Consider the following 25,355-nt stretch of genomic DNA (forward strand, 5'->3'; position numbering starts at 1 on the left):
CGAGGTGAAGTACTATTGCCTCACCTGGTTTATTTAAGTAAACTAAATATATTTTTGGAATTTGCTGCGGGCCAATTAACAATGGATTGCCGACCCCAGTTGGCCCACGGGCTGCAGTTTGGACACCCTTGCACTAGAGCCATACAAATGACAGGCATAGACAAGGAGCTGCAAGTGTCATGCATTAAGATGTAAAAACTACAAATCCAATAAAGTCTGATTGCAAATCAACAGGCAGAATTGACTTGCAAATCCCTGCAAACAGCATGCAAATAAATGCGCAATTGCAAGCCTTCATTTCTCCAACTTGGCAAGCCAGCCCCCCTCACCGTTCCTCTCGGGGCCCCAAACAATGACCCTGGATTCTCACCCATCATTGTTCAGGTCTGCCAGGGCAATGGCGCTGCCAAAATAGGCGCCCACCTGCGTGCCCTCCAGCACCTGCCTCCTCCGCAGGTCTCCGCCTCCCTCCTGGCTCAGCAAGAAGACAGCGCCCATATGTCGGTGCCGTGGGGCACCCGTCACAATGGTGATGTCCTTGGGGTGCAAGATGGCACTGCCCACTTGCATTGTGTACCCTGGAATAAGGGTAAGGTGGTCAATGAAGGTCCCAGTAAACTTTGTCCCCTTCTATTTTGGACCCACCCCCAAGACACTTCCCCATTATCTTCTATTGCTCTAAATGTAGGCAAGAAAGTGGACCCTGGATGCCCAACCCCCAGTATTGTCTGCACACAGGACTGTGAGCTCCATGAGGGTGGGTGGGGACTTTGCATCTTGAGTACATACTGGTGGTGCTCAATAAGTGCTAGTTGACTAAATGCCACTAGTCACACGTGCACCCTGGCCTCACTCTTCCACCTGAAGGTGAGAGAGCCAGCATGCGAGGCATTGAGCCTCCCCCACCCGTCACCCATTGGACTGCCACAACTGGACTCACCAATATAGAGGTTTCCTTGGTCCTCCGGATCCTTGTAACTGTATTCAGCTAAATCCCAGTCCTTCCGCTGAATCATATAGCTATTTCCTTCACAAGGATTTGGGGAGGGGGAGTATAAGTCACCATTCCTTTCTTCTATGTCCAGGCCCTCTCCCAAGGGAAGGATAATAGTAACCTTTTTTAATATTTGTGAGCACATTACCATGTGCAAATCACTTCCCCTTTAACAATTTTGCGAGGTAGAATGATGACCCCCATTCTGCAGATGAGAAAAGTGAGGCTGAGGATGGGGCGCTCACTAGTTGTAGAGATATGGCTGGAATCTGGTCATCCAGGCACCTGGAAACTAGATGACATTTCCCCCACTCTAGACACTGAGGCCAGACCCCACACGATTATCTCCTCCGGGTCCTGCCCCCAAACTTGGGCTGCCTCCCTGGGCCCTGTTTCCCGGGGCTGCTGCTGGAGAGGACCTGCGGCCCTGCCCAGGTTCTAAAGGACCAGGGGGTGGGAGGCAGGACACAGGAGCAAGCAGAGGACTCAGCCTCAGGTGAGCCCGGAGCTGTGCAGGATAAGATGCTGGGCTCCCTCTGCCTGTTGATTCTGCAACAGTTGGATGCAGTGAGAGAGGGGTCGCTGTTGCTACAGGCTGTGTGGTGGAGAGACAGACAGGGAAGGGGTGTGGGCCGTCAAGCGGTGTGTGGCATGGAAGTTCCCAGCATGGGTCGTGATACAAGGGAATACTCTGCAGAACCCAAAAGACTGGCCTGCATGTACTGACATGAGCAAATGCCCAGTTTACTTGTAAGTGAAAAGAGAAAGTAGCAGAACAGCGTGGTTAGTGATTCTGTTTGTGTGTGTGTGTGTGTGTTAAAAATACCTATAAATTCTAAAATAAGTCTGGATGAACCATAAGATACTGGGTAGTATACCCTGGGAAATGGGCTGAGGGAGAAGGATGGGAGAGGAAGGGCACTTTTACTCTTTATTTTACCAAATCTTACTGTAACATTGGGAGTCAGACCAGGAGCATGTCTTACTCTTTAAATACGTTTTTAAATGGTTAAACTGGAGTCAGATGGTCCTGCGTTCTAATTCAGGTTTCATAACTTGCTGTTAGTTTGGGCAATTTACTTCACTTCTCTGAGTTTAGTTTTCTGTAAAATGGGTACATAGAGTATTTTAAGATTAATTAAGGTAACAGGTGGAAAAGCTCTGGCACATGGTAAATGCTTTAAAATAGTAGAGGTCGTGGTGGCTGCTAATCTTAGCAAAGGGGTCCTGTCTCTTCTGCCTTCCAGTGTGTAGGGTCTTGGCTGGCTGTCCCAGTGGCTAACTAGGGTGGGTGGTCTCTACTCCTCCTCTTCCCCCATGGTTCCCACCTTTCCAGTTGTAGGCACCGGGAGCGCCAAAGTACACAGTGTTCTGGGTGAAACCACCGCTGGTGCCCAGCTGACACATGCCGGTCTCCAGGTAGTCAGTGTTGCTGTTGCACATTTCATTGTGGTAGGTCTGCCACTCATCATTGGGGTCCAGTTCTAGGTCATTGCCCCGCACGTAGCACTTGCCCACCATACGCCGCTGGTCCTCCGACCCTGACCACAGCACCTGGGTGTAGCGGTGGGCACAGACCTGGGGACCGCACCCCAACACACAGCCTGAGTCCGCAGCCAGGAACCCAGGAGCCGCTGTCTGCGTGACCCTGTGCACCTCTGGCTTTGTGGGAGAGGGGCTGAAAGGGGTCTCCTGGCTTTTCTTTCTTCCCACAGTGATGCCTGAACCCGCATCTCCTTTCCAGAATTCAGAAAGCTGTTCTGAAAGTTGGGAACACTTTTTGGAAGGCTAGAAGCTACTGGATTTGAGAGTGGCTCAGAGAGCTTGGCAAAACGAAGACGGGAAAGGATGAGGGAATGTGGGGTTCTGGCTCTCGGGCCTAAAAGAGCTGGATACCTAGCAGCTGAAGGAACTTGCTTCTCTGCTGACCCCAGATGACCTTGCCCTCTTAACAAAAGGACCACTATTAAAATAATATACCAACAATAATAATAGCAGCAGCTAACACTTACTGAGTGCCTACTATATGCCAGACACAATTCTAAGCTCTTCACATATTAACTGTGTTAAGCCTCCTAACAACCCTATGGAGTAGGGACAATTACCTTCCCCATAGGGAAGATAGGGAAACTTAGATAGGGAAACTAAGGTACAGGGACTAAGTCTCTGCCTAAGGTCTCACATCTAGAGAGGCAGAGACTGCTCGATCTCAGGCTGTCTTATTCTGAAGTCTGAGCTGTGAAGCACGAGGCTGTGCTGCCTCTCGCAGAGTTTCTCCCAGCACACTGGAAGTGCTCCATAAATAGTTATTGGGCAAATCAATCAAAGTAGGGTCGTTGTAAAACAGCCAGGGCCAGGCAAAATCCAGAACCAGGCCTACTTCTTGTTGACTTGCCTTTTGTGTCCCTTCCGGATGTGAGCTTCACTTAGAAGGTGCCAAGCCTGACCTGAGTCAAGTTCCTAGTGTGGGCTCAGTGCCTGGCACACAGTAGGTGCTCACTAAAACCTTGTTGCGTGAACAGATGGGTGAGCAGACAATGCTGAAGGACCCAGGATCTAGAACCACTTTAAATGGGTCCTAGACCCTCACCATCCATAACAGGGGTCTAGGAAAGGTATTTCAGTGATTTGATGCAAACGCGGAGCTTAAAATAGTGTTCAAAGTGACAAATCACAACAGTGCTGGCTATGGGGGTGACAACTGATTCGAAGGGGCACACTTTCTGGAGTGCTGTAAATGTTATGTCTTTAATGAATGTTGGTCACACAGGTGTATAATTGACCAAAACTCATTGAAACATTTTGGTGTATGTAAACTTTACATCAATTAAAAAAATTTTTTTTTGTAATTGTCTATCTGGGAGTCAGAAATTGAGACTCCAGAGGTTGGCACTGAAGAATGTGGGCAGGAGGTGACAACTGACAGCAGGAAGTGGCCCCAAATCCTCTCCGGGTGAGCTGGAATCAGTGGGGCTATGCCTCTTGTGCCAGGCAGCCTTCCAGGAAGGAGTAAGACCAGGCCGCAGGACCCTGAGGCCCTGTCTGCCCTTTCCGCCTCGAAATTCCCTCAGCTGGTTCCCATGAAGGGTGAGCGTGGTGGGGCTGGGGGAGGGGTGAGCAGGGAGGAAGTGGGTGATTCAGACAGGACTCAGGCTATAGTGGGCCTTGGGAAAGTGCCAGGCACCTCCCCTCACCTTCCCCCTCCCGCCAAAGGAAGGCTCAAAGGACACCCAAGCCCAAGGGACACAGACAGCTACAGAAATGGACATTTGCAAGATCCCAGCTCGTGCACCAATGACCCTTCTGCCCTCTGCTTTCCTCCCCAGCACCTGGGAGATGAAGGAGAGGGCTGGAAGGGACGGGAGCAGCTGACCTGGAATGCCCACTTACCAGGACTCTGCCTGCAGGGCCCTGGCTGGCCACAGTCACCCCCAGCCACATGTCCTCAATTATGTGATGGTCGGGGTCACCTGTGAACACGGAAGGGAACGTGAGCCAGGGCACCCCATCCTCCCATTGCCTAGAGCTCCAGAGTCCCTCTCGGGTCCTCCACTCCAGCAGTGCAGCTCTCCCTACTCCCCTTCTCCAGCCCATCATAGTCTGAGCTACACGAATCCCATGTGGTCCCATTCTCCTCTAGGATTCCCTCTTCCCAGCTGCACAAGAAGTGACTAGAAACTGCCCTGGTGAGCCTTCTGTCTCCTCCAGGTCATTTCTTCCTGTGCCATCCCCTCCGCCAGGCTCCTGACCCGGTACTGAGCCCTAGCCCCTTGCCCTCACTTCTCTCTGTGATGTCCATCCGCTCACAGTCGTCCTTTTGGGCAGTGAGTGGGCACAGGTACACAGCACCGGTCCGGTTGGCATAGTCATCAGGCAAAGCAAGGTCCCGGGGGGCACCAGCCAGGAGCCTGGGGGACAAGGAGGGAGGGGGCCTGAGCTCAGACTCCCCAAAGCCTGCTTCAAACAACTTGCCTTTACTGGGCATCTGCTCTGTGCCAGGCTCTGTGCCCAGCTCTGGGGTTGGGAGATGGATGAATCCCAGCCCCTGCCCATGGTAGGGGAAGGAGGCAAGGAAGCAGACACCTGCAGTCAGTGCCTCATGAGAGGAATGCAGGAAGCAAACCAACCCAGATTCTGCATGGGGGGCAGTCAGGGAGGCCCACAGAAGAGGGGCCCTGGTGTGAGTCTCAGGATGACGACCAGGGTTCACCAAGGGACGAAGGGGAGGACGGGCACGTCAGGCCCAAGTATGGCATGTGCGAGGGCCAGGAAGCATGAGCAAGCAGCGTGACTCAGGGATCTGCAGAGCCCTGCTATAGCTAGAATCCAGGAACACTGGGGAGGGACAGGTGGGCAGGGTAGGAAGGGCCTTGGGGAAGCCATGGATGGAGCTTAAGCAAGGGAGTGACGTGGTCAGGTCTGCGTTTTGGAAGGAAAGCTTTGGCTTCTGAGATGAAGGTAGACCTGAAGAGAGCAAGACTGGAGGCATCCTGGCACAGGGTGCAACTTCCAGAGGGCCTGCGGGGAGAAGGTGTGAGGGGTAGAGGAGGGTCGGTTGTTGGGAGCCTAGGTCCTTCCTAAGCCATCTGAGGCCTTAGATCTAGGAGATGTGGCCCCCAGGTGGGCTGGGTGACGTTTACCCCCCACTGCCACCTTAAGACAGGCACTCAAGTATTTGGTGGGACTGGGTACCTGACATTTTGGACAATGTGACCCCAGGGCAGTGTTCTTGGAAGGTGGGCATGAGCGTGGGGATGGGTGAGGACCATCACCTTGTCCCCAGCCTGCCCCTCTTTAGGGACACTGACTACAAGTTCATACAAGGAGGCTTATGGCCTAGGCAACCCATCCCATACCAGAAAGGTGACTAGAGGACAGGAAGGCAGGGAATTAGCCTTAAAATAATCTCTCAAAAGACAGTTTTTGGACCACTGGCATCAGAATCCCTGGGCTATATGTTAAAAAGGCAAATTCCTTGGCCCTTCACAAACCATCTAACTTGAGTCTGGGGATGAAGCCCTGGAACCTGCATAGTTAATATACCTCTCAAATATTGTGCACCCCAGTTTAAGAACCCACTCTACCACCCCTTTCTCTCCCGGCATCGCCTCTCTGCAGCCACTAGCTGTTCTGCTAGGACCCCCTCCTTGATCCCGATGGACCCAGCCTCCTGGGAACCCCTCCTGGGTGGCAGGCACCTCCTAGGAACCCCTCCATCTGGTCCCAGCTATACTACCACCCTGAGGCTCCCCGCTCAGTGAGCCTCTGGGCCTCCTGCCAGAGTCTGAAAGTGCCGAGCTACGCCCTGCCTGCAGCTCCTGCCTGGTACCTGTGAGTGAGGGTTGCAGGGAGTGGGAAGGGCAGGGCCTGGGCATGCCTGGGCCTGGGTACCTCCGCCCACTGGTTGTCAGGAATGCACTGCCTGGGGGTGCTGGGAAGGGGGCGGGATCTCTGACTGCACTTCACATCTCAGCTCAGCCCTTACCCTGGGGAAGTATTCCTGGGGACAGGTGTGCAGCTTCTCTAAGCAGAGCAGTGCCAGGCAGGAAGGCTGGCAGGGGCCAGTGTGGCAGCCAGGCCAGTCAGTCACCCTCCGTCTGGGCTGGGGAGGGTGCCTGGTGAGTCCGCTGCCGGACCCCCCATGACATGGTCCCTGGAGAGCCTGACAGGTGAGAGAGTGAAGTCACAGGTGGGAATGAACAGTTCAGCCTAGGAGCCTGCGGGCCTGGTTCTAGGGTTTGTTCTGCCTCAAGGGGCGTTTTCCTTTCCTTCTCTGAGCCCTGAGTGCCTTATCTGTAAAATGGGGACATCAGCTCTTCCGCCAATCTCAGGGGTTGTTGGGGAAACAAATAGGTTCTTTCTTTAAAAGGGCTTTCTGACTATGAAGCCATGGCCGACACGAGCACTGTCATTCTGATTCTTGTGGCACCAGGACTGACCCTAGCATACCCTTAGGCCTCCTCTAGACACCCAGCAACTTCTGTCCCACCAGGTTATGGAACCTGGAGCAGAGAGCAAATAGCAAAACAGTCCAGTTATTTAGAGGGAGCAGAGGTCAGGACATAGTAGTACTTCCACGGCCTAAGGAGACCAGGCCATCACTAAGGTGGTGGTGGTGGTGCGGGAAGGTCCTGGGAGCTAGAGTCATTCTAGAATGGGAGCTCAGATTTGACTGGAGGTGGATGGAGGGTGGGGGTTGGCAATGCCCTTGAAGGGGTGGGTCCAGGCCTCAGTGGGTGAGGGTCCCTGGGAAGCCCAGGTTGCATCCCAAGGCATGTCACGCAATGGCAGTGTTGCTGCGTCTGCTGCTGCCCTGCCCAAGATGTCTGAGGGAGTGGGCTGAGGGACCCCTCCTCTTCGCCTCCTGGGGAACAGAGCACACCGAGCTGGGCATGAATGGCAATTGGATTGAAATAAATCCCCTTACCATCTATACTCTCCCAGCGCTCGCCTCACACCAGTCTGTGCCAACTGGTGGTTGGAGGGGCACAGCCAGTGCCCTCATCCCAGGCCCACATCCCAACATCCCAGGCCCCTCCCTCCCCAGAGATTCCACTGGGAGCCCCACCCCCCACCCCCCTGGAGTATTTTTAGTTCCAACTTGGCCTGCTCAGAGGCCCTTTACGGCCCTCTGGCTCCCCGCCCGGGATCCAATGGGTCTACAGCCAGAGGACTTTGGGTGGATGAGGGTAGGCGGGTGTGCAGAGGGGCCAGTCCGGCTGCCTCCAGCCACAGCCAGGTATGGAGAATTCAGAGGGTGAGGGAGACCTCACTGATGTGCAAAAGCAATGCAGATTAACATGCAAATGAGCACTCTGCTGCCTGTTGTGGGATCTGGTCCAGATCCAGTCCAAAAGCTGCCCCCTTCTACACCACCACTGAGCCACCCTCCCAGCACCAGTCAGAAAGGAAGAGGTTAGGTGGGAGGCTTTGCCCAGCTCTGGGTGCAAGGAATAAAGGAGATCAGACCAAACCTCTCCTGTAGTCAGGCTGGCTGGGGTGGGTGGGCAGGGAGACCTTCCGGGAGGTAGGGGGGTGGGTAAAATGACATCTTAAGGGCTTTCAAACAGCTGCCTCTTCACCTTCACCTTTGGCCAGACAATCCCCCCCTGGCTTCTCGGGAGCCCACTGAGCTCCAGGTTCTGGGAAAGCGCTTCCTCACCCCTGCCCCATCACTCTTCCCTGGGCAGTTCAAAGCTAATGGAACAGCCAAATAGAAAGCAGAATCGGAGGAACTGGGGAAGGGGGACCAGGGGCGTCAGGGTACCAGGTTGGCTCCCCCAAAGAGGGTGGGGTGATGCTCAGAGAAACAGCCTTAAAAGTCAACTTCCCCGACTCCTCACCTCGGGGGGGCGCTGGGGAGGCTCCAGTGAGATTTAAGTTAATCAGGAGGGGGCCAAAGGGTCCAGCACTCAGGCCAATGGGCCCCCCTGTCTATTTCTCAGGGCTCCCTTCTACCTCAGGCCAGGAAGCAGGTGGGAGCGGGGCAGCTCTCAGATGCCCGGATCCCAGCTCTGTGCCAACGCTGCTGCCCGAATTAGCCATCTCCCCAGAGGCTGCTCCTGTGGTAGCTAAAACTGCAGCCTTCTCTGTCCTCCCCCTACTTCGCCTTATGATGCCCACCCAGCCCCCTCTCCCCTCTGGTGACTCAGCGCCTAGAACCAGAGCAACAAGCTGGAGGAAGCGATAGAATGAGAAAGGACAGAAGACAGAGGCCTTGCTTGGCCCAAGCCTCCGATAAAAAAGAATAAGGCTGTTTTCATTTCTTCTCCCTCTCCCTTGCTCCTTAGTATTTTTTCCATATTTGATCCCTTAGGGCATTCTTCATGTCATCTAACCTCAATTCCTCTTGCTGCAATGGACATCCTCTTCCTCCTTTGTTTAGCTCTGACCAAACCCCTTTCACTGCTTTTTTTCTACAAGATCAGGCTTCCCCGGCCTCCCGCTCAGTTGAAAGCCCCTTGGTCTGGACTGGTCATTGAAGAGAGCCAGAGGAAAAGGACATACACACGCAGGCCTGCTGCCTGCAGCCACAATTGCTATGCCCATTTTCTTTGGCATGCGCCTTGGAGGCTGCCAGGCGTCTGCTCTGCCCAAAGAAACGTGTTTTAGGAGAGCACAGCAGTCACCCTGGCTCCTGCCTCCCTCAGGTATGACCTCATCTTCCACGAGCCACAGCAACCCCCATCCGAGGCTTCCCAGAAACCCTCATTGCCAGGCAAAGGCGAAAGGGAGAGAGAGCCCCAGAGGTACCTCCCATAGCCCATAAAGTCAGGCCAGACCAGGACACCTGGATTCCCAGGAGGGAAGGCAGATAGGTGCTGGGGGTGCGCAGGGTTGGTGACCATCTCCCGGAGGAAGAGTCCCTCTGCTTTCCCAGGCGTCCTCATGCATCTCACCAAGAAGCCCAAAGCACCTTGGTCCTCTGCCCTGCTCCTCACCTCTCATGTCCAGAGATTGAGAAATTGGGGCCTGGGTTGGGGTGAGCCTCCGGTGTTGTGGGCAGGGAACACCAGTCCAGAGATGGAGATGACAGGGAACCAAGAGGGGCCACACCTGGGTTTTTAACCATTTCTGGATTAAGGCCTTCTTTGAGAATATGATGAAAAAGCTATGCTCTCCCCTCCTCCTGACCCCCAGAACAATGAACAAATACATATGATTTTACATAGACTTTCAGGGTTCCCTGCACCTCCAGAAAACCTCCTATGAACCCCAGGCTAAGAGTTTGTTCAGGACCATGAACCATCCCCCTTTCCGAAGGGACTTTGAGGCTAACAGATTAAGAGCCAACTTGAGTAGCTGGTTCCCCTGAGCTGTGCACTCAGGCAGCTGTTCACATCTGGCTACACAGCTGGCTGCAGCTAAGCCCAGCTGGGCCAGCTGGCTCTCCCAAAGAGCCAACGGGCAGAATTCAGTGAGATGAGGAGATGAGCCAAGATCTAGAACCATCCCTGGGAAAGACTGAGGATACCCAAGAGAGTGACCCCGAACTCCATCTGGAACGACCTGCTTCTCTGAGGTTCATTAGTTTTAGGACCTTCTGGGCTCTTGGCAGGCCTAATGTCATCTCTAACTGCCCAGGAAAAAAAGTAGAACCCCTGGGCTCAGCCATCTTGGGTGAGGCCCCTGGGTGGTGAAGGTGCATCCAGGTTCTGGCTTCAGTACACGAGCCTTCCGCTGCGCCTTGGCACACGCAGGGCATTTCATTCACATTATCTCATTAAAGCCCCCCGTCACCCCATGAAGAAGGCGTGCTGTTCCCCTTCCCCTAACACGTGAGGAAATTAAGGCGGAGGTATGATTGACAGATCCAAGACAGGAAATTGGCAGTGGAACTCGGGAGCTGCTGCTTTCTCCACAATGCCAAGTTGCCTCTCATAGGGCAACATAGGCAGGAAGGAACATCTAGATCCAGGTCCAATCCCTCTTTGGATAAAACTGGCCCAGATAAGGGAACTGTCTTGTTCAAGGTCACATAGCACAGGGGGATGGTGGTATTGCAGAATCTTTTATTGACTCTAGCTTTCCATTATTTCCTCTTGCTTTTCTGATCTTCTCTTTACACTGTGTCGCCTTGTATCATGCAGATTCGGCATGGGAAATCAGAAGATCTTTTTCTGGGTGGGGGCAGAGAGAGCACCAATATAGAAACTTGTGTTGATGGCCACTTAGGGTCTCCGAAAGATGGAGGGTTGGCCAAGGCCAGACGGCAGCTGCTGGGGCCGGACTGGGAAGGGTGTGGTGGCCATATGCTCTGCAGATGGAATCAAGGCCAAGTTCAGGTAGGTTGGGCAGGGGCTGGGCCAGCAGGGCAGGAGCCAAGACTGGGGCAGAGTTTGGACTTTGGATATTCCAAGTTTCCTCAAGTTTCCGCAGGCCCCAGCCACACACCCTTTTTCTGATCGTGTCCTCTTGCTTAGCGGGGTCAGGTGCCAGGAGGGTGCAGATGTCTGGTAGGTCACCCAGCCCAAAGTGACAGGGGCTGCCTGGCCTGTCCTAAACACCATCCCTCCTGGGGCAGCCTACCCTCCCCCAGCTGTCCTCTTCCCCAACTGCTGACCTCAACATACTGAGTCCATGGCACAGAAACATCTGAAACCTGGACATGCCCCTCTGGACATGAGTGTGTATGGTAGGAGTGGGGGTGGGGGCACAAGCAGCTGAGTGCAATCTCCTTCCCTCTCTCCCCTACGCCTAGTTCTCCCCCCTCCTTCTTCTTGCAGCTGTTGGAGAAGGAGACCAGAAGAAAGAAAAAAACACCATTTCGCTCTTCAAACCAAACAAACACACTCAGGGTTGAAGATTCAACATGAATCTGTGGAATGCAGGAAAGATGTCTGGTGGGAGGGCGTCACTGCTGGGTTGGGGTGGGGGGCAGGAGACCAAGCAGGATTTGGGACAGCCCCTCCTCTTTCTTCTACTCCTCCAACCTCAAGAGCTCAGAGGGAGCGCCTGGACAGCTCCAAATGCCCAGACTCTCTCATCACATCACTTCAACCCCCAAGTCACCCCAACCGCCAAGCGCCAAGCGCTGGTTGAGAAGTCCTCCAGTCTGGCTCTGCAGAGGGTGTGGCTGGCCTGGCCGCAGACTAAATGCGAGGTGTAAAGAAAGCGGGCTTAAGTGCATGTGCCCATAGATGCTTCCCCCAAAAAACGGGGAAGGGGGATCCACTAGGTGTTTATCTTGCAGTTTTCCCACGCTCCCAGCCCTGGAGAGAAGAGGCATGCAGTATACTAGGTACTCAATTCACAGAATGGAAGGGAGCTAAGGAAACGGGGACCCCTCTTCTGCTCTTCAGAGAGATGTGAAGGGCTGAGGGACTGCGTCTAGACAGGTTCTGGCTGGGTCAGCATTTGCCAGTGATTACTGCCCCCCACCCCATACCCAATCCCTCCACTTCCCGCCAAACCTCAGCAGCAGGAGGGTTGCCCGGGTCCCCGCCCCCTTAATCTTCGCTCAGGGGAGCAGGCAGCTCCCAGGCCTGGAAGCCCGAGCGGGCCAAGACTTGGACTCAGCTGCGGATCCGCACCCTGCACACACACACACACTCTCTCTCCCACCCCACCCCCGCCAGCCTTACTTACAGGTAGCGCTGCTGCCGCTCCGTCTGCCGGTGGAGGGCGACCGAGTAGCCGAAGAGGCTGCCCGGGTTCCCGGCCTCCTTCACCACCAGGAATCGGGTGTCCAGGTTGAAGGCGGAGGCGACGCGGCCGCCGACGGCCACCATCAAGACAAGCGCGCAGAGCATCGGGCGCAGGACGCGGGTGGCGCGGCGGGGGCCGGGGCCCATGGCTGCGAGCTGGAGCGAGGGCCGGGCCGAGAGAGCGTGAGGGCGTGGAGCTGGGAATGAGAACCTGTTCACCTGCTCCCTGCGCCACTGGAAAACACTCCAGCCGGCCGCGTAATTGAGCCCCGCTGTGCTGATCAGCTTCTGGTCCCCAGCCTTGGTCGGTGTCGCGTCCGCTCAGGGTCTGCGCTGCTCACGATTCCCCTCGGAGGTCCGCGGGTCTAGTCTCCCGCCTGCCCAGCGTCGGGTCACCGCCCACCCGCCCCGGGCACCCTGCCCCCAGTTCTTCACGGCCGCGCCCCCTTGGCCGCACGGTAGCCTTCGATCCCGGCTGGGCGGCGGATCTATGCAGGCAGACTGGTCGACAGCAAGGAGGACCGGAGGGAAGGAGAGTTATCCCCCGCCCGCGCGCGCGCCCCGCCTCCCCACGCCCAGCTCTGCACCTCCCCACCTTGCGCGCCCAGTCGCGGCTCCGCTCTCCTTCCGGGGAAGAGAAAAGGTCCCGGTTCGGCCGCCGCCTCTTAAAGGGGCAGCACTGCCCCTCCCTCATCCTCCCCAAACCGGCTCCGCCCTCTCCCCCAAACACCTGTCGGGAGCCCCCAAAGGCTTGAATTTCCCTTCCCCGCCCCTTGCTTTTCAAGAGAAGCGTCGCCTCCGGAGCAAGATGGATTGGACCAGCGGGGCCGGGGATGGGATTTGTCCCGCGGGTTTGCTGCTGCTGCTACTGCTGCTGGAAAGGCTTTTCCAGGAGCGGGCATCTCTGCTGTCTCGGCGGGAGAGCCCCAGCGTTGGCGCATCTGGGAAACGACCCCCGCTCGCCTCTGGCTGGAATGCCCCACTCGCCTCCGCCGCGCTGGGAGTCCCAGAGAGGTGGCTGGCGGTCTCTGGGCGTTCCTCCTCGCAACCAGCCTCTTTGCTGTCCTCGTCGAGATTTTTTTCTCTTGCCCACCCGCCTCCACCCACCCTGATCCCAGCTGGAAATGGTCCCTCCGCAAAGCCAGACAGATATTTAGCAGTAGTAAATAAACAAGTATCTGTAATCGTAATTAGCAACAAGACAGCGTTTTCTCCCAAGGGCTGCGCCTTCTGGTCTCCCTTGTAAGCCCGATGTGGAAATGAGTCCCTGCTCCTAAGAGTGCCCCTCCGTGGCTAGGGAGCTGGGCCCAGACTGCACCGATTTCTCATTCGCCTTCAGGGACGAGCCCACCAGAATCCCAAAGGTACCCTGAGCTCCCTCCCAGGCTCAGACGGACTGTTTGGAGACTGGGCAGGAACGCCAGCCCCCGCAGGTGTGTAAGTGGGCGGTGCCAGTTGGAGGTAGGTGGGTGGGGCCTAAATGTTTGGTTACCCGCAGAAGAATCAACTGAAAAGGAAATTCAAGAGGTCACGATGGGTCTAACTCAGATTTCTTGGGTCTAACTCAGATTTCCCCATATTGCGGTGGAAAGACCCATTTCCTCTGACCATTCTTTTCTCTAGGGTAAAGGAACTTTCCAGTTCAGCCCTCCCTTGAAGTTCAATTTAGAACCCCTGTCAGAGAGTTTGTAATAATGATAAGACCCATGTAGTAGTGCTTATGCCGGGGGACGTATGCTTAATGCTTTACAAATATTATTAAATCCTCACAATAATCTCTGAGGTGTTATCTCTGTTTCAAGATGAGAAAACGGAGGCTCAGGGAGGTTAAGCAACTTGGTGAAGGCCACACAGCTCGGATTTTAATTCCGTGTAATCTGACCTCAGAGCCCTTCTTGACCAATTAAGCTAATAATTAACATTTGTACAATACTCAGGGCAAATCTAGGTTTTGTGGGGCTTGAAGCTTGTACAATTTGGAGCCCTCTTTAAAGAAAAGAGTAAAGAATTAGGTAGGAGTATAAAATTAGATTCAGAGCCTGGGAAGGACTCAGGCCAAACTTTACAGTTGATGAATCATTTCACATGCAGACTCTCATTTCATCTTCCCAGGCTCCCTATAAATTCAGGATTATCATCCTCATCTGACTTACTAGGGAACCTGGATGTCCAAGATCCCACAGCTCATGGGAAGCAGAGTTAGGACTGGAAGCCACCAATCACAGCTGTGTCTTTAAGAGACAAACTCCAGGCAGATGTTGGTCAGACAGCCAGATGTCCCTACATAGAAGCAGCTGCGATAACAGTGTTCTCTGTGCTGTTTGGGGAGAGGACACTCATCCCTGTCTGCCCTGAGGAGAACACTTGTTCCCAAGCTGTGACTCCCAGAGCCACCCAGCCTCTCTCCATGGTCCACCTGTGGCACAGAGCCTCCCGGGGTCAGGAGATATCTGGGGTCAAGGAACAGGAAACTGACTCAGCGGGGAGTTGAACCATTACCTGGATCTCCTGGCTGGCTGCTGGGTCCTCCACCTTGTTCTAGGAGAAGAGGAGGCAGCCAGAGCCAAGAGCTTAGGGGCCAGGGAACACAGTGTGGGCAGGGGTCCCGCCTGAAATAGCTTTAAGAGCCCGGTGACGACACAGGAGGGCTCCATGCCAGGCGTTATCTCTTTGGCCATCCCCAACAGGAATGACCAGCATGTCCGATCCTGGGGCTGGGAGCAGGAAAGGGATGAGGGATGGTTTTTCCACTCCAGGGGAGTGTCCACAGGGAATGTGGGAGCAGGAGTCTGGTTGGGGGAGGGCCCAAGCTCAGGAATGTGGGGGAGTGTCAGACAGATCTGGGGGAGATGGAATGGTAGAGGGAGACTTGGAGACTGGAAGGGCCTCTGGGCTGGAGAGATACAGAAAGAGAAATCCCAACTTCATGCCAAATGTCCGAAATGCTCTGGTCTCAGTGACGTCATCCACGATCTCATCTCATCCCCCAGCTGACTTCATCATGTCAACTCTTCCTCATGGAGAAGGGACCCACCTAGAAATAGACACAGACAGAGAAACAAGGACATGTGAATAACATGCGTGATGAGGAGTCTGAGTCCTGTTTTTGATGTTTGACTGCTGACAGCTTTTTAAGCTGTTGCCTCTCCCTCCTCCCTCTGTGCCCCACACCTGGGCGAGCTGATTGAGAAAGCATGGGTGCTATGCTCCCTCCTTTGGAGTCCGTGGGAGATTTGAACCATGCAAGTCCTTCCTGCACAAAAAAAGCCCTTCCATGACCTCATTCCCTAAGCACAGTAAAAATACTGGGCCAATCTCCTTTCTTGGCTCTCTCAAGCTATTTCAGACCTGCTTGAGAGAGGCCTGCTCTGCTTCCCTAGAGACCTCAATTATGTAAATAATAAAACTTTGCGTTCTCTCTTGATGTTGTGTGTGGCGTCATCAGTCTTGACATTGAACTAAACCTTGGGTGGGGTCCATCTGTCTCTGCAGGACCATGACAACATGCAACTATAGGTTCTGCAGGGTCAAGGAGGCTTCCTGGAGGAGGAGTACCTGGACGAGGGAGAAGGAAAGGACTAGCAAGAGGGCGTCTCAGGAGAGAAGAAAGCAGAAAAATTGGGGTCTGGTTTGGGGTGAAGTTTTCTGTCGCAAAAATGACATCAAAATTCTATAAAGGCACTTTCCATTTCTTCGGCACTTGCGGTGTTTCTACCAGCCTTCGTCTGCCTGCTTACCCCCTCACACCCCACCTTGGTCTCCCAGAGCCCAGATCACACCACTTGCTCACTCACTTTTTACAGGAAGGTCAGTGCGTGGATGTTCCCAGGCAGTTAGTGGAGAGATAGTGAGATGGAGTGGAATTATGGGGCCGTGAGGGCTGAATGCAGGCTACCTTCTGCTCTCTCACCTGGGGCAAGTTACTTTCCCCCTCCAAGCCTCGATTTCTTCATCTGTGAAAAGAAAGGGCTGTGGAAAATTCCTCATTATTCCTCTACGGGTATCCTTTGTGCCCCAAGGCTCCTAACGTTTGTTGAACTAAGTGGACCAAATCTCTGCTATTGAACTCAGACTCAGGTCTCTATCTCTGATTTGAATTGAAAATGCAAATAACTGGAGAGAGAGGGAGGAGCTGTGAAGCTTGAATGGGTTTATCAGATTTCCTTTCTCCAGTGACCCAGATACAGGCGTGGGGGGGCGGGAGTGGGGCGAGAGCCCAGTCCCGGCAACTTCCCTGGCTCAGAATCTGTCGGCCTCAGACATTCACTGACAACCTACTATGCACTGGCACAGAGCTGAGAAGCCCCAGGGGTGTCAGAGATGAGCCAGCGCATTTCCCAGAGGCCGGGCGTTCATCCTGGCCTCACATTCTGAAAGCTCTCAAATTTAAACAGGCTAAATCCACATGACATTGTAGTTTAGGGCTGGGGCTTATGGAGCAATGAGGGGGTGTCAGAAAGAACGTTTTGGCTACAGCATGAAATTGGCATTGCCAAGAGAGAAGGAGCCAGCAGGAAGGGGCTGCTGTAATAATTTCAGCCAGGGGTGAGGGGCAGAGGGGGGGCGGAAGACAGTGAGAGAGAAGGCCCCAGGACACTGCTTTGACTTGGACTTCAGGCGCAGGTGTGGCGGAGCACGCCTGGGGTGGCAGAGGGAAAGAGCAGAGGGGTTCTGGGAATAAATAAGCAGTGACGCCTTCAGGCGCCCGGTGAGCAGGCCCCAAACATCAGGAAACTTCCCTGCCAGTCAACACCCCCCATACACCGTCTTTCTAGTTCCTCCAACCCTCTCCATGGTCCCCTCACTGCCACCCAGGGCCTGGCCTTGCTGCACATGGCCTGCCCTCCTGGCTTGGAGATTAGGACTCTGGTGGGCTCTCCACCAGCATTCTCTATCTCATGCCAAGGTGGCACCTTCAAGGTTGGGAGGCCATGGGGCCCACGTGGTAGCCCTGGCTGAGCTGAGTCGCCAGCCCCCTGGAGCCCTGCTGTTTCTGGGGGAGACTACTTACTGGCAGGGTTCTGTGCCCAGGTGAGAAAGCTGGACAGGTGAGGGGCTTCATCTACCTTTCCCTCCCCCAAACTCCTGCTAACTCCCTAGAGACTCTTCTGGGCGGGGAGGACCACGTGTGGTTGTCTGTGGAGCACTCCTACGTGCATGTTGATTGGAACATGTGTCTGTGCACACGATGCCTTATGCATTCGTATGTGTTTGCCTACGGGACTACACGTCTCGGAGTGTTTGATGTACATCTGAATGTGGAAGGGGAGCTACTGTTTCCTGAGCACCTCCTGTGGACCCAGCCCTTTATGTATGTTATCTTCTAAAACCCTATGAGGTGGAGCTGTCTCCCGCTTTACAGCTGAAAATACCGCGCTGCCTACCCTAGTCATCGTGGTTGCCTTCTCTTCCTCCAGGACACCACAGCTTAGAAGTCACATTCCCCGAGTGGAGTCACCTGTCTCTCGCTCCCTGGAGGAGGGATCCTGCCCATGGGTTATCATGGCCCCTTCCAGCTCCCAACCTGGCTTTAGCTCCCTCCATCTCACTGAAACCTTCTCTCTGGCACCAGCTGCCTCTGATGGGCAAACCCCACAGTTGTCTTTGTTCGTGCCCCTGACTTCTCCAGGGTGGCAGCAGCGACCCTGTTAACTGCCTTCTGTGTTTCAACTCTTCTGCTCCCTCTCCTGGGCCGCCTCCCTGACTGTCCCTTCCAGCACCGCCACCGCCCCGAGACTCCCCAGCCTACCCTGGGCTCCTTCTGTTCGGGGTCCTAACCCCTCTGTCTCTCAGACTACCCCTTGTGCATCACCATTCCCCTACCTGCCGCCAACGCCCGCCCAAGCCCCTCCAGACTCCAGCCTCGATGGTCAGCTCTCGCCAGCCACCTGGCTGGTCTCCGACAGGCTCTTCAGATCAAGTGTCCAGAACGGGCTTGGCATCTCGCCCTGTACCCACAACCTACTACTCCCCTGTAACAGCCTCTGCCTCAGTGGCTTTTCTCCAGCAGGATGCCACAGACACCCTGGGGCCAGCCCACGCCTCTTGATCTTCTCACATGCTGGTTCCTCTGCCTGGTTTGAATTGAAAATGCAAATAACTGGAGAGAGAGGGAAGAACTGTGAAGCTTGAATGGGTTCAAGCAACTCTAGGTTCTTTACCCTCTTGTCCACTTGGAAAATGTCCACTTGTCATTCAAAATCTTTCATGAGTTTTCACTTCCCTCCCTCACCCCTGTTCCCTATTTTCCCTACTCTCCCCCACCCCGCAACACACACACACACACACACACACACACACACACACACACGTAGTCACTCTTGACTCTTCCAGGCCTTGCACTGACTTGTAGCCGGGCTTATTGTATGATTACAGACCCGCAGGGCTGTGATCTTGGACGAGTCCCTTCACCTCTCTTAGCCTCAGTTTCCTCACTGTAAAGTGGACATAAAGATACCAGACTCACAGGTATGTTGAAAAAGAGCAGGACGAGGACCCAGAAGTCACTTGCTAGATGGCATTGTGCTCACTGTTGATGACACTTGTATTTCCAGCACCCATGACGTGCCCTCACGCACAGTGGGTCTTCAGCCACTGTGTGTCCAACCGAATTCAGTAGGCCACATACTCTTTATGGCCCTAAAAAAGGGATCCCAGGGGAGGTGACTGAGAGGCCAGCCGTGTCTGGTGAATAGCCTCTTGCTCCCGTCCCCTCCCCCACCGCGGATCCTGTTGGGACAACCGTCTTGGCTCAGTGGGTTGAAAAGGAAAGTCAGAATCCTGAGGCATGAACTGCTGTGCCCACTGACTCACTTCCTCCCCCCACCCTGCTCCGGATGGACTGCCGGGCCCTGAGTAACACAGGTTGTACCCTCCTCCCAGCCCTCGCCCCCATCCTGACACCCCCAGCCCCTCACTGTGGAGCTTACCCCTGAGTGGCCAGCAGCAGAGGGCAGCGGAGTAGATTACAGGGCAGCCGGGGGAGGTACAAGCCCTGCGCTCAGGACCCCCGAGTCTGATGGACAAGGCAGGGCGCCTTTCTGGAGTTTGATCCGGAGGCAGCAGGAGCTCCCCCTCCTGTAACAGCCTTCTCCTTTCCTGCCAGGATCACAGAAACTCTCACGGCTGGGCGACCCTCCAAAACTTAAGGCCTCCTCTGGGAAAAGTTCCTAGTAAAATGCCGGCAGTCATACCTGGCAGGAGAGCGCGTGGGCTCCCTGGCAGGGGTGGGGAGGATATTACAGCATCGCCCACAGAAACCAGGGCCCTGGGGTATAAATGACTCAGGCTGCATGAAGGTGGAGGGAGGGAGAGAAAGGGTGCTGAGGGCAGAGCAGAGACAAAGAATGACTTAGTGGGGATGGGTGGGGCTGGCAGGGGTTTCAGACAGGCCCCTGGCACTGCCCTCTTCAGTTAACTATTAGCCTGATGGGTGTAAAGAAGAAGATTTCACTTCCCTGCAAAATGATCCCCTGGGTCTTGGCCTTTTCCCTCTGGGAGTCCCCTTCCCCACCTTGTCCTGGACATGAGGGGCTCCTCTGAGGAAAGGAGTCAGATGGGGCAAGGGGTAAGTCAGGCTGCTCCCTTAGTGGCAGAACTCTAGGCAGCCCAGGACGGGCGCAGTAGTGAGGCAGAGCGAGGGCACAGCCCCCCTGCACCGCTGAGAAGGGAACTTGGGGGTGGAGGGTGGGCAGAGGACAGCCAGATACATTGAGGGTACCAGGGGGCAGTGAGACGCAACGGGCAGATTAGCAGGGCGGCAATCACAGCACAGCTAGCTGTAAGGGACATGCTCAGAGAAGCACTAGGGCCAGGAGTTTGGGCTTCAGCTTGCTGGCCTTGAAACTGAAGGGAACTGGTGGGTTTGTGACCAGGAGTGAGCTGACAGCCTGTGTGGATTCAAAAGCTTCCTCTGGTTGGGAGTCAAGGAGACTCACCTGGGGGCTCCTGCAGGGATGGAAATGAGAAGGGGTGAGGTCTGCCCTGCTACAAAGATGTAGATGGACTTGAGAGAGATTTGGGTGAGGGTGGGGCCAGGAGCTAGTGGCTGTGGGATGCAAGGGACATGGGAGAGGTCAGCAGCAAGGACAGCCAGTGAGTCTGGGGACCTGTAGGGCCTCTAAGGTGAATATGCAGGTCTGGCTGGTAACTGCCTAAAGCAGTGGGACAGGGGTGGAGATAGACAAGGCGGTCAGAGTCCAGGACGGACCCCCAGGTGGTCCCTTCCAAAAGCACAGACAGAGGGAAGTTCTTAGAGGCCTTTCCCCAGGAGCCCCGGCATTGGCTCTGATGTCTACCAGGCCATGCCAGCCCTGCTCCATAGGATCAGGCCAGGCCCACAGCCAGCTCACCCATGACAGCTCTCTGGGGTCTCAACTCCCACGGACCTCTCACCACCTGCATCTGGGCTCCAGCCCTCAGCTCTGCCTTCTTTTCCTTCCTTCTTTCCTTCCTTCTTTCCGTCTTTCCTTCCTTCCTTCCTCCCTCCCTCCCTTCCTTCCTTCCTTCCTTCCTTCCTTCCTTCCTCCCTGCCTTCCAGTACCATTGTTGTCTTAGCTTTTGGTGACTGCAGCTACAATCCCACGGGGGCCCCACTTCATTTACCCCACGCCTACCCTCCTCTGCAGCAACAAACACCCTGAGAAAACCTCAGAGCACTGTGTACCCACCATCGCTGCCAAACATGGCTGGGGCCCTGAGCTCACCCCAAACAGTGGGTTCTCCCACCCCAATGTACATGACTTAGCCTCTAACTCACCTCTGGTCAGCTCTGAGCCTCAGTTCCATCATCTGTAAAGCGGTGATGATGACGCCCCCCGCTGGGCACTGCTGGATGGTTAACTGAGACCATACAGGTGGACAAGGCACCAGGCCACACCTTGTGCCCTTCCCTTCTCTTCCTTAGACAACCATCACCTGGCCTCAAGAGGCCCTCCAACTCCCCTCTGATCTGACCCCACCTGAAACCCAACCTGGACGCTTTGCAGAGCCAAGCCCAAGGCCCAGCTCCTCGGCCCGGGCTTTGCGGTCCTCCCTGGCGGCCTGCTTACCTCCGGGCCTTGCCCTCTGCAGGCCCATCCTCCCCACACAGCACAGCTCGCTGGGCAGGCCTTCATCCCCCAAAGGCCTGCTGGCCTCTATCTCAAGGCTTTTGCCTACAAGTAACGCTCCCCTTCCTTCAAGACCACCATCTTCCCGGGCTCCCTTATTCTCAACAGATGCTTTCTGCTCCAGCATAACCCTATTTCTCCCTCTGATAGAGCATTTGTCACATTTGGCCAGATGTCACTAACTCTGGCGAAGTTGCTTAAGCTCTCTGTACCTCAGTTTCTCTACCTGTAACTTTGAGTTAACAATTGTAGAGTCAAAAAAAAAAAAAAACAACTATGGTAACAAAAAAAGAAAAAAAAACTGTAGAGTCACTGTGGAGAGTAAATGAGAAGTTGCACAGCGCCCGCCACATAGCAATAGCTCAATCATTTTTTTTAAATTGGAGTGGGAATGGAGTGGGGGTAGCAATGGCTCGCTCTCCCTGAACAGCCCTGTTCTCCAGGAAGAACAAACTCAGATCCCCTCTGTCCACCCTGCCAACAACTGCAATTACAGTGTCTGCTTAGATCGGAGGGCCATGCTGCGCATCTAGTTGAATCTGGTCCATTGAAAAATGGATGAGGCTCCCTGAGGTCCCCTTAGGTCCCGTTCACGTTGGGACATGGGCGTGTCTACTCACATGTCAGGAAAATGGACACCCAACAGCTAGTGGGGGTATCAGTACCCGGGGGACCCCGTCAGAGCACCCCCATCACAGGCATCCCCCAGGGCTCAGACTAGGACCCAACACGGGGATGGGGAGACAGGGGAAAGTGGGCATCCTGGAAGACTTTTTGGAGGAGGCAAATGAGGAGAGCTAGGCTGAGAAAAGGGCTAGCAGTTTTTATGGGGAGTCTCATTGTGCCAGACCCTTTACGAACACCCAGGTCCTTTGTTCTTCATGACAAGCTTGTGAGGCCAGGCCCCTTACCCCCTATTCCAGAAGAGGAAACAAAGGCCGGACTAACAACAGGATATGCCTATGTCAGGCAGTTGGTGAGGGGAGCAGGATTCTCACCTGGGTCTGTTGGGCTCAGGGGGACGGGCCCAGCTGAGAGACAGCTGAAACTGAGCTTGCTGGGAGGCTCCCAGATCCAGGCCAGCTGCCCACTCAGCCAGGGACGCTGTGGGCGTGGCGGAAACAGCCACCAGAAGCCAGGGGCACGCGGCAAACAAGGGTGCCAGGAAACGAACCCTACCCAGGGCCCTTCCTCCTGGCCCGCCCTGTGCCCCTGTCAGGCCATTGGCTGCCTCCCCATTCCCAACGCTCCCTCCAAAGGAACAGAGACAACTGGGCTGGAGTCCAGGGGATGGCCCTGCATGGGGGAGGTGCCAGGAGAGTCTTGAAGCCTAGGAGGACCCCTGCCAGGCCTAAGCCCCCGTCCCTGAGGAGAGAGACAGGGCAGGGTTCCAGGGAGCTTGTTCTGTTTGCCTCCGACGACGGAGCTCAGATTGGGGCCTGGCACAGAGGAGGTACTTAATAAACGTGTGTGGAAAGGAGGCACAGCAGGAGTGATGTCAAAACTTCTGGGCAGGAGGTGAAGAGACTTAGTCCTGACATGGTCTCTGCCCCACCTTGTGACCCTGGGTGAGTCACAGAGCCTCCCCACCCGTCAGACTGAGCTGTTGTCCTGGAATGTACGCCACCACTTGGGTCCCTTCCAGCTCCAACAATGCAGTTCTATTAATTCTTTTCTTCGCTTGCTAACTTGTTATTTCAGCGAAATACTTGGTAGAGCTCAGTAAATATGTTTTGGTACCAATAAAGCGGTGGGCAGAGTGGCAGGGAAAAGCAACAGTTGATGAGAGGGCAGTGATTTGTTAAGAGCAGAGACTCTGGCATCAGATGGCCTGGGTTCAACTGTTCCCTCCATTGCGTGCTACCTGTGTAACTATGTTGAACTTGGAATTCTTCATCTATAAAATGGGAGGTAATAGGAGTATACACCCCATGGATTTGTATAAGGATTAAATGAGATACTACAAATAAAGTGCTTAGAAAAATGTTTGATGCAAAAAAAGCTGTTCTTAGTCCTTAGAGGGGCACAGGTGAAGAGTGACAGCTAAAAGGCATGGAGTTGCTTTTGGGGATGATGAAAATGTTCCAAAATTGCTGATAGTGATGGCTGCATAACTCTGAACATACTAAAAACCATTGAATGGCACACTTTAAATGAGGGAGCTGTCTGATAGATGAATTATATCTCAATAAAGATGTGAAAAAGAAAATACAAGGGGAAGGGTATGAATTTATCAGCAAATTCATTTGGGAAATGCCAGGTTGAGGAGGGGATTGTCTGCTTTTGGACTTTTCTGGGCCAACATGCATTGGCAAAACTCCTGGAGTGGGTTAGAGGATGCAGCATTCCCTAAAACTTTGACCATCGTTTGACCATGGAACCGTCTTCACAGAAACCTCTCTTAACCTCGTACAAAACACTTCACGGAACATAATTTGGCAAGTTTGGCTGCAAGCCATGAGAGCCATTGAAGGTTTCAGCAGAGGAAGAGCTGCGCTTAGAGGGAAGGCAGATTGTGGTGGGGAGAATGGAACGGGGCGGGGGGCGGAAGGCATCCTAGTGGTTTGGTGCCAGTGAAGTGGTTAAAAAAAAACCATTGGAATAGACATTTCTCCAAAGAAGATATACCGTGGCCAATAAGCTCTTTTAAAAGATGATCAACATCATTTGTTACCAGGGAAATGCAGATCAAAACCATAATGAGATCACTTTGTACCCACGAGGGGTGCAGGCAGGGTGGCAGGGGTCTGGACATGGCCCTTGGGAGGGACCAGCCTGCCTCCTCTTTCCATCGCTCCTGGAAGGGCTGCTGCTCCCCTCCCTGAGCTCCCTGACAAGCCCTAGGAATTCCCAGACCCTCCCTGACCCAGACAGCAGCCCTGACCACCCTGGTGCTTCCGGAGAGGATGTTGGGGGTTCTCGTCCATCCCAGTTATGTTTATGTCCCTCTTCCTCGAAGTGGGATGGGCACCAGCCTGGCCAGGCTGGAGGGGGGAGGAAGGCACCGGAACTGGGGGCTTGTGAGAACCCAGTGGGGAGGGCAACGGTGAGTGGAAGCAGGTGGACCTGAGGAGGGCTAGGCAGGTTGGAGCAAGGGTCTCACGAAGTATATGATTTCCCTGCACAGCCTTCCTTCCCCCAGGCCATGAGCAGCATACCAGGAGTTCAGGCCTGAGAGAACCTGGGGAACTTGACCTTTACGTTTTAAAAGTCTTAGTCATAATGCTTAACATTTATTGAGTACGTGCTCTCTCTTCTGTCCTGTGCTAAGTGCCCTACATGCATCATCTCTTCTAATCCTTACATCAATCCTATGAAGTAGGTACTATTATTATCCCCACTTTATAGATGAGGAAACTGAGCCCCAGGACATTTGCAATAACTTGCCCGATAGCACACCGACAGTAGGCCAAGGGAATCTCATGAAACGGGATTAGATTCCAGTTGTAGGGAGCAGGGTTTGAAAAGCGGGCCCAGCTGCCTTCTTCCCAGGCCTGACCCCAGCTTTCCAGCTTTCCAGTGTCTCCAGAGGCCCTAGGAGATGGGGAAGGGGGGCAGGGAGCACCCAGAGACAACTTCAGCCATCCCTCTGCTGCAGGTAGCAGTTGGTTCCCTCAGATTACCAGCCTCCCGGTGTGAGAGCTGTCCAGACTTCCTTCAAAACTCATCTTTACTGTCTCAATCTGAGGCTATAGGAGAGCGAAAAGGTCAGAGAATGAGGAGTGTGTGTTCTCCTCCAGGCTCCTAGTAGGGCAAAGAAGGGGAACCCGCAACGAGTTTGGGGGCATATACCCAGGGCGAGCCCTTCCAGACAGGAGCACAGCAGATGGACAGCGCTGCGGGAGGGGGCCCAGGAGAGCAGGGTGAGGGCCACAGTTCACTTTCCAAAGGCCAGAAGGGGTTCCTTTCCCTCCCAATACCAAGTCAAGGGGTCGCAGAAGGATAGATGCTAGATTTCAGAAAGAACATCCCTCAGGAGAGATTCTGTACCCAAGAGACAAAGCTCAGTGTCCTGGGCTGCAGCTGACGCTGGCCGGCCTAGAGGCAAGGGGATGGCTGAAGTGGGGCCGCTCTGGATAATGAAGAAATGGTGTTCCTGTCTGT

The 25,355-nt window shown here is 54.5% G+C and overlaps 1 protein-coding gene and 1 long non-coding RNA gene across 3 annotated transcripts in view; both read right to left on the minus strand.

The window, feature by feature from the left end:
* The window catches only part of ITGA3 (integrin subunit alpha 3), a 28,825-nt gene extending 16,194 nt beyond the window's left edge, over nucleotides 1-12,631 (minus strand). The window contains exons 1-6 of one of the 2 annotated variants that reach the window (XM_033090612.1): nucleotides 12,083-12,631; nucleotides 4,775-4,902; nucleotides 4,385-4,464; nucleotides 2,323-2,572; nucleotides 941-1,027; nucleotides 371-578 (exon numbers count right to left, since the gene is read on the minus strand). In XM_033090612.1, the coding sequence (XP_032946503.1) occupies nucleotides 371-578; nucleotides 941-1,027; nucleotides 2,323-2,572; nucleotides 4,385-4,464; nucleotides 4,775-4,902; nucleotides 12,083-12,288 (959 nt within the window). In that variant the 5' untranslated portion in view covers nucleotides 12,289-12,631. The remainder of the gene's footprint in view (nucleotides 1-370; nucleotides 579-940; nucleotides 1,028-2,322; nucleotides 2,573-4,384; nucleotides 4,465-4,774; nucleotides 4,903-12,082) is intronic. The other variant, XM_033090611.1, reaches the window with a different exon arrangement.
* A 658-nt stretch (nucleotides 12,632-13,289) lies between these two features.
* LOC117013530 (uncharacterized) lies at nucleotides 13,290-19,282 on the minus strand. The gene is made up of 4 exons (XR_004421343.1): nucleotides 19,071-19,282; nucleotides 18,608-18,780; nucleotides 15,936-16,094; nucleotides 13,290-15,175 (listed from the first exon to the last, which is right to left on the minus strand). It is a non-coding gene; the product is annotated as an uncharacterized LOC117013530 (long non-coding RNA).
* Between the last annotated feature and the right edge of the window lie 6,073 nt (nucleotides 19,283-25,355).

This window comes from Rhinolophus ferrumequinum, chromosome 21 (genome assembly GCF_004115265.2).
Source record: "Rhinolophus ferrumequinum isolate MPI-CBG mRhiFer1 chromosome 21, mRhiFer1_v1.p, whole genome shotgun sequence".
Taxonomy (NCBI): Eukaryota; Metazoa; Chordata; class Mammalia; order Chiroptera; family Rhinolophidae; genus Rhinolophus; species Rhinolophus ferrumequinum.